Source organism: Mus pahari, chromosome 12 (genome assembly GCF_900095145.1).
Source record: "Mus pahari chromosome 12, PAHARI_EIJ_v1.1, whole genome shotgun sequence".
NCBI lineage: Eukaryota > Metazoa > Chordata > Mammalia > Rodentia > Muridae > Mus > Mus pahari.
Window position 1 is genome coordinate 43161394 of NC_034601.1, and position 20250 is coordinate 43181643.

At 33.9% G+C, this 20250-nt stretch overlaps 1 protein-coding gene and 1 non-coding gene across 5 annotated transcripts in view; both read right to left on the reverse strand.

Moving 5' to 3' along the window:
* The window catches only part of Dzip3 (DAZ interacting zinc finger protein 3), a 65078-nt gene that overhangs the window by 5059 nt on the left and 39769 nt on the right, over nucleotides 1-20250 (reverse strand). For all 4 annotated transcript variants that reach the window (XM_021209118.2, XM_029544187.1, XM_021209119.2 and 1 more), the window contains 12 exons: nucleotides 18452-18477; nucleotides 17616-17781; nucleotides 16311-16406; nucleotides 14873-15000; nucleotides 14476-14544; nucleotides 11264-11360; nucleotides 9502-9605; nucleotides 8001-8088; nucleotides 6280-6381; nucleotides 3673-3798; nucleotides 2188-2327; nucleotides 855-975 (listed from right to left, as the gene is read on the reverse strand). In XM_021209118.2, the coding sequence (XP_021064777.1) occupies nucleotides 855-975; nucleotides 2188-2327; nucleotides 3673-3798; nucleotides 6280-6381; nucleotides 8001-8088; nucleotides 9502-9605; nucleotides 11264-11360; nucleotides 14476-14544; nucleotides 14873-15000; nucleotides 16311-16406; nucleotides 17616-17781; nucleotides 18452-18477 (1263 nt within the window). The remainder of the gene's footprint in view (nucleotides 1-854; nucleotides 976-2187; nucleotides 2328-3672; nucleotides 3799-6279; nucleotides 6382-8000; nucleotides 8089-9501; nucleotides 9606-11263; nucleotides 11361-14475; nucleotides 14545-14872; nucleotides 15001-16310; nucleotides 16407-17615; nucleotides 17782-18451; nucleotides 18478-20250) is intronic.
* Nucleotides 15863-15968, reverse strand: LOC115065182. The gene has a single exon (XR_003844971.1). It is a non-coding gene; the product is annotated as a U6 spliceosomal RNA (small nuclear RNA).

Genomic DNA, 20250 nt, shown 5'->3' on the forward strand with positions numbered 1-20250 from the left:
GATACATTTTGCAAAACACAAGAAGACCATCGTGTGGATACTTCATTCCTCCTTAGAATAAGGAACAAAATACCCATGAAAGAATATAGGTACAGAGACAAAATTTAGAGCTAAGATGAAAGGATGGACTATCCAGAGAATACCCCATCCGGGGATCCATCCCATCATCAGACACCAAACCCAGATACTAATGCACATGCCAATTCTGCTGAAGGGACCCTGATATAGCGGCCTCTTGTGAGGCTATGCCAGTGCCTGGCAAACACAGAAGTGGATGCTAACAGTAAGCTATTGGATGGAACACAGGGCCCCCAATGGAGGAGCTAGAGAAGGTACCCAAGGAGCTGAAGGGGGCTGCAACCCTGTAGGTGGAATAACAATATGAACTAACCAGTACCCCCTGAGTTCGTGTCTCTAGTTGCATATGTAACAGAAGATGGTCTAATCAGCCATCATTGGGAAGAGAGGCCCCTTGCTTTTGCAAACTTTGTATGACCCAGCACAGGGGAATACCAGGTCCAAGAAGTTGGAGTGGGTGGGTAGGGGAGCAGGGGCGGGGGGAGGGTATAGGGAACTTCCGAGATAGCATTTGAAATGTAAATAAAGAAAATATCTAATAAAAAAATAAAATAATAAAAAAAAAAGAAGATGGAAAGGGATCAGGTTTATTCTAGTCTGATCAAAAACACTTCCTTGTTACTTGTCAAGTTGAATTTGAGAATTTACTGCTAATCAATGATGTCCTATAATTAAGCTATTGATTCTTGATTCTTTAACATGTCGTGAAACGATTACAGATATGAGAATACAGAATTAAAATTTGTTGGTTTTTTTTGTTTGTTTGTTTGTTTTACCTCAGATTTCTTGGGCTCAATCATTTGAGAAATTTTGTAAACAATTTCATCAAATGTCAGTCGAGACACGGACTTTCCATGAGAATCCTTTAACTGTTGTAAGAAGTCTGTTAGCTCTTTCCTGGAAGATATCAAAAACAGAGATGGGCTAGCTTTTCCTACCTCTTCGCGGTTGTGCCCTCAAAAATGAAATATAGAATTCTATTCATGAGACAGTCAGCATACAGACTAAACTCTAGTCTTGAATCTAAAAATTTCATCTGCATTTATTTACAACCAAATGAAAACTGTTGTGTCCAGAAGTGATATTTTATGTGTTTACCAGTGAATGCTAATGATATTTGAGTTCACTATATGAAAAATGAAAATTGAGTTGATTTATTTACATATTGAGAATTTTATATCTAAAACTTTACTCAAGACTATATTATGCCTTTTTAAATAACCATTTTAATAATTACTACTATTGTTTTCTGAACTTTATTATATTTAAATGTTTTACTTTTAAAAAATTCAGACAAAAAATTAAATAAAAAAGGAAAGCAAGTAAAAGACACCTTTATGACATGATAAAATAACTAACTTCCAATTATTTTAATTAGTATTTTCCTTTTTAATCCTTTACTCCATCTGAACATCTGATAGAAAAAGAAGAATGAAATATTTTTCTTTCCTTTGGTTCATGATTTATTCATTTTATAATTATCTATAGATAATTCTACTTTCTATTTATAATTATGAAACTTATTAAAACCATAATCTAATTTGATAACAACAGGGTATGTTTTCAAATGAAAATACAAAGGGAAACTACACTTATTTCTACAAACATAAGAGCACAGATTTTAGAATTTTAGAATTAGTTAATTCTAAATCCTGTTAATGCCAGAAAGTTCGTGATTTATTATATTGAACTGTATCGACTCACACAGAAATCATAAGAATATCAATAAAATGGGAAAAAAACACCCCCAAACTCAAACTTGATAGTGTTGGGGCTTAGATTGCAATTAACTGAGAATTTACTTTGGTGAACTATTAATAATTATTGTAGTTGGAGGCATTCAAATCGGGTAAGTTTAAGTTTACATCTAGCACTTCCAACAAATGAGCAAACATAAACACTTATCTTTGCATGACTTAAGAGTAATACAATGTAAAAATGTTTAGCATTTCTGTTGAGCATAATATCTTTTTAGTCATTTTTACTTTACTAAGACCAAAAGTAAAGAAATATTTGTCCTTGTATGTGTGCAAAATTTTTCATTTCTACAATTAGGGCTATAAAACTGAAAAAATACACGTGTAACCAACTAAAGAAAAATTAAGGTACCTTGTCTGTTGTGGAAAAGCAGTTTTCAGCCTGTCTGTAATCCTCTCCCAGTTTATCATGAGAGGTTCACTGCACAGACTTGCGCTGGGTGACACAGTATCACCTATAGGTGTTGGCATAGCCCAGGTTATACCAGGCATCTGTAAAGGGCAGGAAGTTATAACCATCAGCTTAAGTTATCAGGCAACATTGCATGCCAACATAACACTTAGATGATTTAGAAAAAAGCAAAATGAAGAATCACGGACCTATGTTGACTTCTTTCAGTTTTTTTGTAACAAATACAGTATTGCTAACTTTCTATTACCTATTGTTACTACTTTAAAAACAGGATGTTTTCCTAGTAATTACTGGCACATACAGAAACACATACAGAGTGCTTATAATTGAATTTTTAAAAAATAATAGTGAAAAGTGGAAAACTACTTAAAGCTTGCCAACAAAGGAATGAGTAAATAAATTATAGCAAATCAATCAAGTTCTTATAAATAGATGTATATGTCTGGGTATTAGAGATTCCATGGAATATGATTAGCTTTTTTTTCAAAATAGTATATAGCAGAGTATTTATGGTGTGACTCCTTTAGTATTAAAATTTTTAATAAATGTGTAATTGGAACACACAAAAGCATTTGTAAGTTACACAATAATCTAATACTAGAACACCAAGCAGCATACAGCAGATGATATGAGGCCCCCAACGCATATACAGCAGAGGACTGCCAATTCTGGGTTTAGATACACCTAACTCTTGAGAGATTGGAGGCCCCAGAAAGGTTAGAGGTCTGGTGAGGTCCGGGGGTGGGGACATCCTCGTGGCGACAGGGGTGGGGGGTGGGGAGGAGGTATAGAACATGGAACAGTCAGAGGGTAGACAAGGAGGGTAATAAAATCTGGAGTTTAAAAAAAAAAAATGCCAAGAAGTTTCTTTATGGAAAAATCAGGATTAGAACATTTTTTTTCCCTAATTATGTCTGACATCAATCTTTTGAAAGAATTTTCTTTCATTCTTAAACTTTAGTCAAGATGACAAATAGTAATTCCAGCCATTTTAAATGTTTTTATTCCTTTGCAAAAAATGTATCTGACTATCTACAATTAGGAAGATTGGAAACTTTTAGGGTTTTGTTCCAAGCTGAGGTTATTTGTTGCAACCCTGGGTACACATCTAATGTTAATAGCTTAATTTACTGCATTGTGACTTGGCGTCATTGCTTTTCTACACAATAAGAATGTCAACATTTATATTTGTTACACAAGTAAAACAGTAATTCAAGAACTCAGTAGTATGAAAACAATCTATCTTTGTATTTCAAAACTGAGATGAGGTAAAACAAATATTGACTTAATTATCACTTAATTATCATCATCACCAGCATTTCCAACATTATCCTACCAAACAAATGAATGAAGATAAATCTTTATTCAGGAATTCTATTTTACTTATAAAAACCTAGTTAATATTTCACAAGAAAAGACTCTTACCAGGGGTGGTCTAGGTTGTACAGCTGCAGAGATGACTCCAGGGCAAACTGCAGGCATTTGAGGGACAGTAAGTATGGGTCGAAAGAAAGATTCCTTCACAAGGGGTCTTCCTAAGAATTGCTGTATCTAACATAAAAAAGGCAAAACAGAAGAAAATGAAACAAAATCTTGAACATATTTAAAGCCTTACGTGGCCAATGGTGTAAAGTCATAGAGTTATGCAGGGGGTAAAACACTGGTTTGAAATTCAGATACAGAGTACATTAAAAGCAGTGTGTGTCAGAATATTACTTAAATCTAGTAGAACTTGAAAAAGCAAAGAAAGTGTGATAGAACTGGCTTGTATACCTTTGAATGCCAAATTTTTAGACTATAATATAAGAAGGTTGAACAAAGTGATATTTAAGATTCACTCTCAGATAAAATAAGACCTAATATTATAAGACTTTCAAAGGTATAATATGTATAGAAACCTCAAATGCCTTGGTGAATGCTCTCCATGTTGACAGATAATACTCAGAAATTTCATTTAAAAATCCTCAAAATTATCCATAGAAAATATAGCTTCCTCGATCAATTACTGAATGTGCCATCTGATAGAATCAGGACTCTCTTTAGCTTCAAATACACAGAAGGATGAAGTGGGGCTAATACAAGGGATACTGCTCCACATAGGTCAGCTGTGGATGTAGCTATGTTTCTGAAGGCATATTAGCATGAGAAACCTGGGACTGTTTCTTTAAGAATAGAAGGGGACAGGCTTATGGAGCTTCCACAATGTGCTAGGTCTAACATATAAAGCAGGAACACAATAATAATTTGATGAAGTGACAAAAGAATATTAACACAGTTCTAAGTAATGATCTTAAAGTGAAAAATTAATGGTGCACTTATAATGGATAGACAAGTTGATATTTGATTCTTAATTACTAGGAACCAGACACTGGGCCTTATAAGTAAGAAAAATATTTTGAGAAAATTAAGTAAATATAAATTCTAACTGAATATTAAATATTAACTTTATAGTTTTAAGATGTGGTGATTATATACAGTAAGAGTTCCTCATTCATATATGTATGTATGTATGTATGTATATATGTATGTCTATATGTGTATATATATAAATGGATGAGATAAAATGCCTGAAGTTTGCTTTATAACATTCCAGGAACAAGTAGGACATGATAAAAGACTTTCAACTGCTGAATAATGTTGAAGCTGGATTTCATTTTGCTTTACTTTTTACATATATTTAAATATGTAAAATCAACTTACATATAAATATAACACACACACACACACACACACACATATATATATATATATATATAAAATGCTACATAAAATTATATATAACTTCAAAGTTTTCACTAAGTTTTAAAATAATAAGTGGTGGGTAGTGAATCTACATTGAGCTCCCTTTGAGAATCACTATTCTCTTAATACTAATAATTTTTTGAAAAGAATAAGTGGTTTTTCTTTCTTCTGTTTCCTAGCATATCATGAAGTGAAGGAAGAGCTCTGCTGTGCCACAATCCTCCTGCTATACAAGATGGAGTCCTCTAAAACTGTGAGCCAAAAGATATTCTTCTGCCCTTAAATTGCTTTTATTACATAGGTCATCATAGCGGCTATAAAACAAATAGAAAATTAGGGTTCAGTGGTGGTTCACTGATGACTAAATCTGATCATATGGTTTTTAGGTTTATAGTGGAAAGAATCTGGAAATATTTGACAAGAAAAAAAACCTCTAGAATGCTGTAAGCAGAGTTTAATGAGTAATTCTAGTGGGAATTCAGAAGAACAAAATGGTTATAATAATGTGACCAGTAATGGATTACAATCATGAGGTTTTAGATACAAATGAGACTGTATTGGAAACTGGACAAGATACCATTTGTGATACATTCTAGCAAATATGTGGTCTTTGTTATACTCAATGATGAGTAGAGATAAAGTTTACAGAATTACCAAAAGCCAAATGCCCCTCAAGATTTTATTTTTCTTTACTTTCTATACCCAGACCTATAGAAAAAAAAAAAAAGTATTACCTAGTAATAACCTCCTAAAAATTCACAAAAACTTGGCGTGTATTTCTGAGATTAAAGTACTCTCATCTCTAAAGTACACAGGTAAGTACATCTGCTTAATCTACTGGTTCCTAATAAAGAGAGAAGTAGTGTTAGTGGAAACTGCCCCTGCAGTCATAACCGCATGCGATTATAAAAGCTAAAGAAAAGGGAGTCTCAGGTGGAAGTAAAGGGACTGGCTCTCTAGTTGGCTTTCTAGGGTATTATGCTGGGATGTTTTACTTAGTGCTATGGAAAGCAATGAGAAATCCAGTTATTCATAAAGTATGTACATTTGGGAGAATAAAAATAGCATTTAGACTTCAAATGCCTAAGTGCCAGTTTGAACTAGCCTCTGTCAAACTGTATCCCTGTTTATAGTATCAGCATGGACTTGGCCATCAGTGGCAAACTGGTATTTAAAACATGCCCTTAGTTCCATTTGAGCACACACCAAACACACTGTATATTCTGTATTTTACACTTTACCACTTATCAAAATGAAGATAGCAACTTTCCAAAACGTTAGGCATCTTACCAGTATCTCAGGACTTGGTGGTGGTGGAGGAAGCTGGACTGGAGGCAAGGTACTCAAGGCAAACCCCTGCTTCACCTTGTTGATCTGTTCATTGTACTGTGTCTGACAGAAGATAAATACATTTCAGACCATTAGTGAATCTAATGAAACTCTATATAGTACTGTTTGAATTATGTTATAATTCAACATAAACTAGTAGTTCTAAACCTAGTGATAGAAGAAATACAACAATTTCTGACATAAAAATAATTCTATACACTTTCATGCCCACATTTAAGACGCTGTGTTTCTAAGTGAAATAATGTATAACCAAGGGTAGGTGTGCCCTTGACAGTCTTTTGTTGTTAAGTTCTAGAGTCTTGGTTTTTTTCTTTTTAATCCTGAGAGATTAAACAGTAGACTTATTAAGTAAAAAAAACTGAAATTGTAACAAACATTTAAAAATAAAGTTAAAAAAAAAAAAAAGAAGCGGAAGAAGAAGCTGTGTTTCAGGGATTTAGTGACATAATTCAGTTGCTTATGGTAATTTCTCAGTTTTTCTACAGTTCCCAGTTCCCAAATAGGAAGCATTGATAGAAAGTGAGGATAAACTTTGAAGAGTCAAGTACCTCTAAGAAACACAGAGGTAACAAGAAAATGGACACATTTTAAACAAAGAATTGATATCCAATATTTGTGATTATATTTATCTAGAAAACTACAACTCTGGCTTGCTCCAGTACTATAAATGTATTGGAGTCTCTTGGTGTGCTCTTGGAGTCTGGGAGTGGGGAAGGGGAAGGCAGGAAGAAGAGGGGAACAGAGGTAGAGGGAGAGAAGAGAAAAGAAAGGGGAGTGGGAGTCTAACTTTGGGAACTTTTGTGTTTTCAGTATTTTTTGGCATAGTTCCTAGTTTTCTTTATTCTTTTTAGTGAACAACCCATGAGCAATGGAAAATACAACCTTTAAAACAAAGCATTTAGTGATTTCCAAGACAGAAATAGGCTTGGACAGAAACAAGGACAGGACACAAGGGGCATTTGACTCTAAAAGTCTGAATATACCTAAAAGAAATTCTAAGTAGCACAGAGGACAGAGGGACAATGATCATGGAGACAAAAAGGTTCAAACCATCATTCTAAAAGCAGACAAATCCACAGTTCTCAGAGGCAGTTCCTTCTTTGCAACTGAACATCACTGCTTCATGTACAGATGTGGATGTTAAAATCAATCACTGTTCACATACAGGTTTGAAGACCGTATCTATAAATACTAACTAGTTGAGCTTTTCACATTTTCAATTCAATTAAATCAATAGTTAAGATTGCAGTGTGGGACAATTATATAAAGTGATAAGATTAGAAAAGAATACAGCCTTATTTGACATTCCACTTAATTCTATACATGTAAAGTTACTGACTAATCCTATAGCAAGTTAAGACATTTTATTTGTTTAGAGTGAATATGGAATTTAATTTTGTTTGGCTTTGGAATTATGGGAAAATTAAGTAAGGGGAAACTTTTGAGTTTATCTTTTCCTGGGATTATGAACTAAAAAGTCACATGAGTCTATAATTCATATCTAACATTAAATATACTAAAATAATTACAAACCAGAGGATAATCTTTGGTAACTGAGATAAAAAAATATACTTAAGTTTCTTGAGCACTATTTGTTTTTAGTGTTAGATGTATTCTCACATAAATTCTGCCAATTTGATTTAAGTATACTCAGAACTTACCCTGAGGAATGCAATCTTGTTTCGAACATCTGCCACAATGGCATTCCAACTATCTACAGCAGCTTTTAGTTGAAGTGATTCTAGGTTGCTGATATAGAAAAGGAGACACAGAGGAAATGCGATTTATATATAACATTTACGTTTCTAAAATTTCAAGTGTTCTCTAGTATTTACATAAAAAAATATATATAAAAAAACAAAAATTACCCTTAATACTAGCAATTACCTCAAAGGTTTGAAATACATGTACAAGGGTTGTTATTAATAAAGAGAAATCAATGATATATGCATCCTTTCTAAGGGAAGATAACACATGCTTTCAGAAATCGTTTTTTCCCTATCTCCAGAATGCCATTTCTTTTCTATCTTGAAGTTAACTACAAAATCGCTTTGCTCCAAAATATCTCCAATAAAGTAGGGAAGCTGAAAAATCCAAACAGGGAAGTCACAGGTGCATTCTCAAGAATGTTGAACCACCTGGGAGGCAGGTTTCAGATCACCTTCATTTTAACCCTGATATCACAGAGCCAGAATTGATCTAGCTGGCTCTAATATAAATTAGAAAATTAAACTGCTTCTGAGATGACAAATTATAAAAACAAACCCTCACACAAAATACAAATAGAGAAAACCAATCAACACTTCCCTGTGATAAGGAATGCTGTCACTGTCCTGATAAAGAACATAAATGCACCAGTTAGCAACTGTCTACTGATACACATCCTATAACCACTCAAGGCAGGAACAACTCACGAAGTTTTATTGTGTATTGTCTCTACATGAAATCTCCTGTAGATTTCAAAATGGGCTATTTACAGCAGCATTAGCATATCTACATCATGAGCCTAACAATTTACAAAAGCAAAATAAGTCATCAGTAAGATCAGACAAAAAGTTGCCTCACAGTACTCTAAGTTTTACAATGTTCTTTCTCCTTCTGGCAAGCAAAGACAGACCAATCGCTCACAATAGTAACTTCATCAGCATTAAAGAATAATGACAATTTTAAAAATGATTATTATGAAATAATCCTTTGATCTCAGAGATAATCAATTCACTAAAATTAAAAGGTATACCCTTAAATTTATAAATTATATATTTAAGGAAAATTTCATAGAACTTATTCCAATATTTGAAAATTAATAGAACACGGCAGAAATTGCCTCATAACATTAGGTATTGTTACAGATTTTTTTCCTAAATATATTACAAAAGTACTTAAAATCAAGCATCAGTAGAAAAAGAAATAGAAAACATTTTTGCAATGAGAATCTGTCTTGTACACTCATGCATGCCTGCCAGAGGAAGCTGCCACTGTATTCAAGTGCTTGTCAATAATTCAACAGATGAAACAACATAAATCAAGAACAAAGAAAACAAACCGAGGTCTCTAAGTATCCCAGTGACTGTGCCGAACATTTGTAAAATCTGTCATAATCCACCGTGGAGATGCCTATCCCTCTCTGATGTCATGGTGAGTTAGGAAAAAAGAAAGACATACCTTGCTGCCATGTGTGTCACCCTAGCCAGCTGATTGAGGCACTCCTTTTCTGTCTGCTCGAGGTGCAGCAAACCAAAGTCTCTACGACATTGTAAAAAATACACCTACAGATATTTGAAAGACAAAGGAACTGAAGGAATTCTTTTTTTTTCACTTTATTATTATTTTCTTTATTTACATTTCAAATGCTATCCTGAAAGTTTCCTAGACCCCTCCCCCCAACACCTCTGCTCCCCTACCCACCCACTCCCACTACTTGGCCCAGGCCTTGCCTTGTGCTGGGTCATATAAAGTTTGCAAGACCAAGGGGCCTCTCTTCTTCCCAGTGATGGCCGATTAGGCCATCTTCTGCTACATATGCAGCTAGAGACTCGAGCTCAGGGGGTACTGGTTAGTTCGTATTGTTGTTCCACCTACAGGGTTGCAGCCCCCTTCGGAACTGAAGGAATTCTAAGTGGGAATTCTCCTTTTAGTCATCTCAAGTAAACTCAAAGTGGTTTTTTAATCCCTCCCAGGAACTCTGTACTATCTGACAATCCAAGAAGCATCATAAACACTTTCTGAAAAAAGCAATTCTGCAATTATACTTATTTTATTCAATAGTTACTGTGCTAGTAAGGCTAAGAACTAATATTGGAGTAATCTTGGAAACTTTAGAGTAGTGCCTTGGTCCCCTGGATACTAACTTGACCGATAACAGGAATAGACTAGACATCAGGAATTTTAAGGTTCTAAGTTAGCTAAGTTTGGGAATACTTAAAAGAAATCCTGCTGTTTATATGTCCATGAAGAAGGGGTGCAAATATAATCAGACTACAGGGCATAGTCCAAATGGACCTCACAGATCTGTTCCAGTATTTCTCCCACAGAAGGAAGACTTTCTACATTATTACTGATGTACAATCATTTAGTTTAAAATTTTAGCTGTTAATTACTCAATAATTACAAAGATCAATGCTCTCAGGTAGTAATATGGTAGAAAGTCTTTTCTAAAATTAATAATAGAAGGAGACAGAAACTTTTAACTAAAAGCTCTGAAGAGCAAATACACATAACCTTAAGATAAGGCCAGCTTTCCCTTTGTTAAGGTAAAGTTATAGCATTAATGCCTTGAACTGCTTGGATTATCACTTCTTAGTTGTTCTGGAATCCCAAGAACTTGACCAGAAAAAGAGAAATGACAGGTGGGAGATTTGTAATGCTTTCTAACATTAGCAAATTCTTCTAACAATGTGATCTAGCAAGTTTCACTATGTATAAATAAAAATCACATGCACACATACAATCTTATTTCTTGTGAGAGACGCCAGCTATGGTATTATAAAGTAACTTTAACAATATTAGGAGACTTTCTAGGGTTATGGGAAGTAAGTTGGTTTTTTGATGTTGGGGCTTATGATATGTACGTAATTTTGGGAGATCAGAATGGGACACATTAGAGAAAGTGGTATTACAGCAATAGTTAAATGTTATTCTTACAAGTGTGGCTTAAAGACCTAGCTTCCTAAGAGGTAGTAGTCTCCAACTCTAAATATTGCAATTTCTTAAGAGTCGCTGAAAGAAAGCAATTTAACATGACAAATACTCAAGCACTCCCAAATGGCATGCCAGTCAAACAAAAGGGTCTGAATTTAAGCTGTAGTTTTTGAATGATACTAAATTTTATTTGTGTTTATTCCAAAGCCAATCATTTTTTCAACACTTCAGCTTTACAAACGTAAAATTATTCTTCCTCTCCATCCCCCTACCCCTTTCCTTTTACCTCAGCTGTTAAGGCTCTGCTGGTTTCTGCATTCAGTTTGTTTAAATACGTTTTAACTGTGCTTTCCAGATTATGCTTCTCCATTTCCCACTGAGATCTGAAATGCATGACCATAAAGAATTAGCAAAATTATAATGATAGCCTTTTCTAACTTACTCAGAAGGAGGAAGATAAAAGATAAAACCATCACAAGGAAGTGTTTTCTTAGAAAAGTATACATAGCACCCCCCCAAAACAAAACCCAAACCAAAACAAAACAAAAACAATACAAGAGAAGACATTAAAACATACAGGTATTCCTTTACTACTATAGTGCAGAAGTTTTAAAATTCTTAGTACAGAGGCTGTGACCTATATTCTGAATCTAAAATCTTAAAATGAATCTTACTTCCATAACCTATTAAATGTAAGACCTTAACACAAAAACAATGGATTGAATGTTTGGGTTCTCCTGGACCTACAATTCAATTCTTGAAATCTTCACCCTGTTGTGTAAATTTCCTCTGAGATTAAAACATATCATCTTGCAGGAAACTTAGTAAGCAGTATGGTATAAAAAATTCAAAACAGCTTCAGGAAGTTCCTGAAATCAATCAGATTCATTAAGCCCCTCTCTCCCAGAATAAGCAATAAAAGTTAATAGTGTCTCAGAAGAGCAGAGCCAATGCGCAAAGAAGACTCTTAGCAAGCAAAGTTGAAAAGACGCTGCCACCAGACCAGCATCAGGAAGAAGTTTAGACCAATTGAGATACCAGGAAAGGACATTCTCCAACCTGATGAACTGCCTCAGACCATGTAATATGATCCAGGTTCTCAGTTTTGTTTTGGTCACTGATGCTGAGGTTGGCCTTTGTGATACAGCTGTCTCTAAGTCATTTCTGCTCCTATAAGCAACCCTAATAAAACTCATGGGTTCAGCACATTGGGCTCTGGTAGTATCTATACTTTTAGTCTATTGTGGATTCCCTATCTGGGGTTGAGTAGATGTGTATGTTGCATCTACCCAGGGTAAGTTTTATTACATAACAAATCCCAAAGTAAGGATCTTAGAGGAGGCATTACTTTTTTCCTAATGATTTGTACATAGAACTTTGGGATGTGACATGATCATAAACATGAAGCCTTTATGAATAGAAATAATACTTTATTTTACATAATGCTTTGAGATAGTTATGTTGTACTTCTACTATGATAGGGTAAATTAACAATGTAATCAATATCTGCTATGAAGCAGAAAATCCTTAATAGATATCAAATTGGTTGTCATCCTGATGTTGAGGAAATCAGTGTCTGCTGTTATACCCTGTCAATAGTTATAGTGGAGGAACCAAAGAGCAAGGTGCTCAGTTCTCTATACTTAGCTTCTGTACATGGGAAAATGGAGAAAGTTTCATTACCTTAAGAAAAACAAGTGATATAAAAATAATTCAGAAAATATACATACTCTCTTTGGCATTGAGTACGAAATATTAGTTATTGTGAGAAAACTGGACGTAACAGTGTCTACTTCTGTGTCAACAGCAGACGTATGTATGTAAGCTTCCTTACCATTGCAATAAAGAAAGTCATGGCAATCAAACAGTTTCCTAGTTATTTCATGAAATATTTGGCTTTCATACCTTAGAATGGCATTGAATTCCAGAGCTTGAATGGAAGAACCATATGGACCCTGTGCAGGCTATTATAGAGAGTGCAACCTCTGAGGTTTTTCTCTATTTCCTTCTATTCTTTCTCAGGCTCCTACACTGAAATTTCAGAATCACATAACCCATAAACTAAATTCTGCCTTTAACAACTGAAAATATACCTTTATAATAAGGAATATCACAGAAACCATTTTTAATGTTTTGTTAAAAGAAATACACTCAGATGCTTAAAAATTAAAAAAAAAATGGTGGAAGATGACAAATATATCCCATTAAAGACAATGCTTATTAGATAAAATGTTTAAACTGCTACAACACAAGTACTAATTATTATGTTACTATATATTGTATAAAGTTTGCCTAAAATAAAAAAAATTTACATTCCATCAAAATTAAAACAGTTGTACTTTAAAGACATTAGGCAAATGGGAATACAACTTACAGAACAGGTAAAAATGCCTACAGATCAAAATGTTTCACAGCGTTGGTGATAGCATATTGCTAGAGCACCTTCATACTACTCATAAGGCACAGGAAAAATCCTACTTGTAATAAACATACAAAGAACTCAAAGGTCTCAACAGCAAAAGATTTTCAATTTTTAAAATAGGTCAAGAAATTGAACAAATTTACTCAAGATGATACACTGATTATTAAGCACTTAAAAATGTTGAATTACTTAAGTCAGTGGAAAAATACAAACCAAAATAACAGGCTGCTCTACATTTAACATGTACCAGGTAAAATTAATACAATCTACAATGTTTTGGTGAGAGAGGAGAGAAAGGAGAACTGGCACACCAACACTGCTGACACTTTTATAAAAAGGTGTAGCTTTTTGTACAACAGCTTTGTAATTCTCTAAAAAGTAAATTGCGAAGTTTATGGATGAGACTGCAATTTTACTTTTGGTATGTAACAGGGAGGGATTTCAAATCACTATGTGAAATGAAACAAACTAGTTCTAAGAAGCCTCATATAAGAGTGCATTTATATGAGATGTTCAGAATGAGCAAATCCAAAGGACAAAAAGTAAATTGGTGCTTACCAGAAGCTGAAGGAACAAAGAGGAAATAACTTTAAAAAAGTACATGTTTGTTTAGGAGTGACAAAAATGATCTGGAAATAAGACAGTGATGATAGTTATCTACTTCAATGCATTGGGCCACATGCATTACCCATGTGAGTTTTATGCTATGTGAATTGGTTCTTTGTAAAAATATTTACAAATTATACTTTGGACAATAGGTGAATCTTGGTAAAACACTGAGTAATACAAAGTACTTGCAGCTAGTATTACTGCACAGAAGTTCCTGTTTTGGGTAAGAATTTGTTGAATCTGTAATGCTGCTGACTGAGCTGTTGTCAGTTTTCTGTGGACAGAACTATGATGAATACCGATTCCAATCGGTCTTCACCTCTTCCTGTTGATACCTATTAGTCTAATGGAGTTACTCATATTACTCAATCTCCTGTGAAAAGAATGCTGTTTGGATGATAAATGATTATCCCAGCTAAAGATGTTAAGTTTCAGAGAGGGAGTGCCAAGAAAAGAAAATGGCGTACCTTTTCAGGGAAAGTTGGTCTTTAAGGTTCTTGATTTCATCATCTTTAGCATGGATTTGGCGCTGTAATCTAAGTCATGAAATGTTAGAAAAAATTTCTCATTAACACAGAAAAGCCCCATTGTAGCTGAGAAAGGGACCAAGTATATCCTCTATGAATCCTGACCTTGAAAACAGCAAGAAACTTATTCCTGACTTTTTGCAACTTTTTAAAAAAAATTTTTATTAGGTATTTTCTTTACTTATATTTCAAATTGTAACTTCTTTAAAAAAAAAAAAAGCATATACAAGCCTTTGTAATTCCTATTGTGCAGTCACACTGCCACCTAGGGGCTGCAGGTAGATTAAAGCTAAAGAAAAAATTCTGAATTTTCACTTTTATCAAATTTTCTACTTACTTGGACATTTTATTGATCCCAAAAGCCACTTGTTGGTTAAGAGATACAATGATCTTTTCTTTCTTTTTGATCAGCATTTGATTTTCCTGCCACCGAAATGTCACTGTTTTCAGTTGCCTTTTGTAATCCTGCTCAATGAAAAATAGTTTCAGTGTTCAAGTCATCAAAAATTGAAAGAACCAAATCCACATTGAGTTTTTTTAAATAAAATTTATTATAAAAGTACTTGCAAATAAAAACATTATATACCAAAATTAAGGAGACCCAAAGTCTATACAACTTAATGAACTTATATGATTAGCACTAGCATGAACACAGAAACTATGAAGCTTCATATTAAATATTTTACTTTCAGTACTAAGTATTTTATGCACTTAAAACTACAAAAAGAGCATTACATTCTCATTCATAACTCGTTTCCATTATGTGCATTCAGTCCCTCGCCATCCCTTTATTCAGCCTTCTTCCCTTCTCATTATACCACACCTATATGCACACCAGTTTATATACATATAAATGTATGTATGTATGTATATATATGTGTGTGTGAATGCATGTGTATATATATATATATACACACACATATATACATACATAGATATATGTATATATACATACACACACACACACACACACACACACACACACGAATGACTAGATTCCAAATTGAGAATGAACATGCTCTTAATTTCTTTCTGAGATTATGTGATCTCAATATTAAACATCTGAAGCCCAGCCACTTTCCTGTAGTTTCTTAAATTTCAATTATCTTTAGAGCTAAATAGTAATCATGTGTATGTATACCCTCTCACACAAATTTTCTTTTCCCAGTCATTAAAATACATATTTTTCTCATACACAATATCCAAATTATTATCCTAATTCTCCTCCCTCTACTCCTCCCAGTTCCTCCCTATATCTTCTCCCACCTTGATCCACTCCCTTCCTGTCTCTCATTAGAAAACAGGCTTCTAACAACTAACTCATCAGAGTTATATGGAATGCTTCCCAAATTTGTATGCCATCCTTGCACAGAAGCCACGCTAACCTTCTCTATATCATTCCATTTTAGTATATGTTCTGCCAAAGCAAGTACCACATAAAATTTCCATCATTCATTCATTCATCCATCCACCAATAGATAACAAGGTTGATTCCAATTCTTTGCTATGGTGAATAAAGTATCAAGAAAAATGGGGGATGCAGCTCTCTCTATGGTAAGATATGGAATTCTCTGGTCATACACTCAGGAATGAGAAAGATGGGGCATAAGGTGGTTCTGTTTTTAGCTCTGTGAGAAATCTCCACACTGATTTCCACCATAGCTACATTAATTTGAACCCCAGATAAAATGGGTTCAGTTTCATTGAAATCTTTAAAACAATGTACCACCGAGTTTAACATTTGAAATATTTGTTCTCTTAGACAAAGTACTCACTTCACATTCATACTGCAATTTATAAAGCTGATGTTGATGAGCAAGCCTTTCCTTTTCAGTTTCTTTGAAGTCTGTACTTTCCTTTCCAGATGAACCCTTAAGCAAATGTAACAAGAATGTTTATTTCTCTAAAAAGACACTTATAGTTTCTATTTACATGTTTTCCACTGTATACAAAGTTGCCATCTATATTAACTCCCATTCATGCTTGAATTCCCTAATAGCACTGATTAAATGACACAACAGTTCTAAGTTGCTGCTACTGCTAACTGACACTCATACTTGTCACTTGCAGTCTTTGCAATGTTCTTAGGTGAATAGGAGTCACGAAGAGGCACTTGTTATTCTCATCTTGAGGTACTAAAAGTAGGAAGTAACTTGCCTAAGATTACAGATAGTATATGCAAGAGCCTGAATTCTAACCCAGGCAGTACCAATTGCCTGTCCTTAATTACAGCAGTGCACCAACTTATTTAATGCTCAATTTCTCAACTACATTATAAACAGGATACTAGTAGGGAATACACTATACAGAACAGCTTACTTTGCAGACCGTTCAGCAGTTTTTATATAAGTGATTACACATTTTTTCTGCAAATTTGTGACAGTTTGATTCTCATCTTGATTTCTTCTGGGTTACTAACATTAATGTCTGAAATTTAAATTTCAGTGTAAAAGCCAAAGCTATGTCAATTCAGTTAAAATATGCATATTGTAAATAGTAATTGATTGTGAAATATTTATATTTTATACCATATAGCAACTCACCTCACTTCAAACATGTTATATATATGTGTGTGTGTGTTTCAATCCTTCATCTACTTTGTACAAATTGTTCTTTTGAGGAATATTATATTTATAGGTATGTCACTTCAAGCAGTGCATAGTACCAGAAAAAGATCTAGAAAAAACTGCTATAGACTAGAGCTTTTTAGAAAATATTTCCTAGTCGCAACCACATTTAATAAAAAGAAACAAATCAGAGTAATTCTGATAACTTAGTGTGTATTTTCATGACATAACATTTAGTGGGTTATGCCAGTTTTTGGTGTGTTGTCTCCCCTCTCTGCTCTTTCACACTCTTCAGAAACCTTTCATAAGAGGTGCACTGAAATGTGAAGTATGTAGTCCCAATTATATTTTTAATCCCCATTATCTTGGTTTTTTTGGTTGGTTTTCTTATCACAACAGCATAAACTGCTAGGCTTTTCAAAATGGCACACTGCTCAAAGAATCTGGGGAAAACAAAGTTCACAATTCTTTCTATAAGAAAGAAGATAGGGCTAAGCCCTCTCCAGTGCTCACCTGCTCTACCATATCTAGAATATGCAGTTCATCCAGGCTACAGAACTTGTCCTCAGCTGCAGAATCTTCTTGTGCATCACTTGTATCAGTTTTCATGTATGTACTGAGTGTGTTCACGTCTACTTGTTCTGTCTCCAGCTGGTCGTCCTTTTCTACCATATATGAGCTATAGTAGGAACACAGTAATGGGGACTTTCTCAATGGTTTCAGTGCTTTTCACATAGGCTATTGCTTCTCAGATTAGCATTATTCTGCCTTGTGAGACATTCTGCATTAGAAGGGTTTGTGGTAAAAGTCTGGACAGTGCTCATACTATTCTTTTCTTTTGAACATTAACAATGAATATCAACATATGTGACATAGGAATTGCCCAAGGACACTTAATTGTACATGACAGTTTTTTCAAGAATATGAGATCAAAGAGTTTATTTTTCAAAATATAGTTTCTAAGTGTTCCAACAGCTTTAATATTATATTATCATCACACTTCAAAATTTACCACAACCAAATAAATATGTACATATGTCTGTCTGGGAGGTAATAATGATCTATCCTTTGAAGTTAAGCTTTAGTCTACATGTATACTTGTAACTACTCTAGTAAGCATTTAAGTTAGTCTCTGAGTGAAGAAGTTAACGTTAGATGACTACTAAAGAGCCTTAGGGGGGAAAAATCATGAGAGATTTTTTTCTTCCACAGTTATTAATAAGCCTAATCTATAGCAATATCAATTTAGTAAGAAAAAGAACTATTTTTCTCTTAGACGTTTCTCAAAAGAAATCTATGTATTATTGACAAAGCATACCTTAAGAAAAACTTAAAATTTACATACTTACACTTGCTCATCTTCTGAATCCTTATCCTAAAAAACAGCATCACAAAAATTAGTAGTCTGTATCAACTATCTCAGCTCAATTTTGTATCATGATGCTATATATACTTATATATCTTCAGTCAACTATAAAACTCAAATGTGAATTTTTGAAATACATAACTACACTCTATGTATACAATGTATTTTTTAAATTCCTACTTATTCTCTTTTTGTTAAAGTAGTATTTGTCTCTCATTGCATTTATTTTATAATTCTGAAAATCACGGATTGAGATAATAGAGATGAACACTGAACTTTAGTTTGTACATATTAGGAAACCTGGGGACAGAGTGTCTGTAATATCCATTAATTCTACACTAAATAAATAGATTTTCGAAAAACTTCAAGAAAAAAGACAACTGCCTGCCATGTGAAGACGAGACATACAGATGAGATCTTAACTGGAAGGAAATTAAAATCCTTAGGTTTCTGTTTACTAAAATCAACTAGCAGCAACATATCAAACAGAACGAATTTAAAAGATACTTAATCTAGATTAATACAACCTAAATTAGCAATATTAATAACTAGAAGTACTGACTTCTACTATCTCTGATTATGAGTTTCCTTTACAGGTATTAGGTTGTACATACAAATTTGTTTTCTTATCCTTTTAAAAACAATTTCCTTTTACAATTTAGAAATACAGATTTCCACCTTAATTCTAGTATACCTGAACACTTGAGTTGAATACTTGCTATGAAAAGACTGTCCATACTGAATGTATCTAGTACCGTTTAGTATTTCTCAACGTCTTCTTTAGCTCTTCCCATGCAAACTTTTCATCAATGCACTTCAGCCCCTTAATGTGAATCTCTGTAATTTCTCTCCTGTACAGTGGCCACCCAATTTAAATGGCTGGGTTCATTTCCTGTCAAGTTTCTTTTTTCCTATGGCTTCACCATTAAAAAACAAACAAACAAACAAAAAAACCCAAAAAACCTTTCTGTCCTTTGCTTATTCTAACTCTGGGTGGGAGATATAGGAAACTAATTAGTCAACAATGGAGTTGTCTATAATGAAGATAATGTATAATCTAAATAATAATTACTTAATCAAAGAAAGAGAATATATATAAAAAAAATCCTCTGTGCCCATATCTCCGAGGCTTCTCCCCACTTTCTCCTCTATAAGTTTCAGAGTCTCTAGTTTTATGTGGAGTTCCTTGATCAACTTAGACTTGACCTTAGTACAAGGAGATAAGAGTGGATCAATTCGCATTTTTCTACATGATAATCGCCAGTTATGCCAGCACCATTTGTTGAAAATGCTGTCTTTTCCCCATGAGATGGTTTTAGCTTCCTTGTCAAAGATCAAGTGACCATAGGTGTGTGGATTCATTTTAGGGTCTTCAATTCTATTCCATTGGTTTACCTGTCTGTCGCTATACCAGTACCATGTAGTTTTTAATCAAAATTGCTCTGTAGTACAGCTTTAGGTCAGGCATGGTGATTCCACCANAGATTCTTTTATCATTGAGAAGAGTTTTTGCTATCCTAGGTTTTTTGTTAATCCAGATGAATTTGCAAATTGCCCTTTCTAACTCAGTGAAGAATTGAGTTGGAATTTGGATGGGGATTGCACTGAATCTGTAGATTGCTTTCAGCAAGATGGCCATTTTGACTATATTAATCCTGCCAATCCATAAGCATGGGAGATCTTTCCAACTTCTGAGATCTTCTTTGATTTCTTTCAGTGACTTGAAGTTCTTATCATACGATTTTTTTCACTTGCTTAAGAGTCACACCAAGGTATTTTATA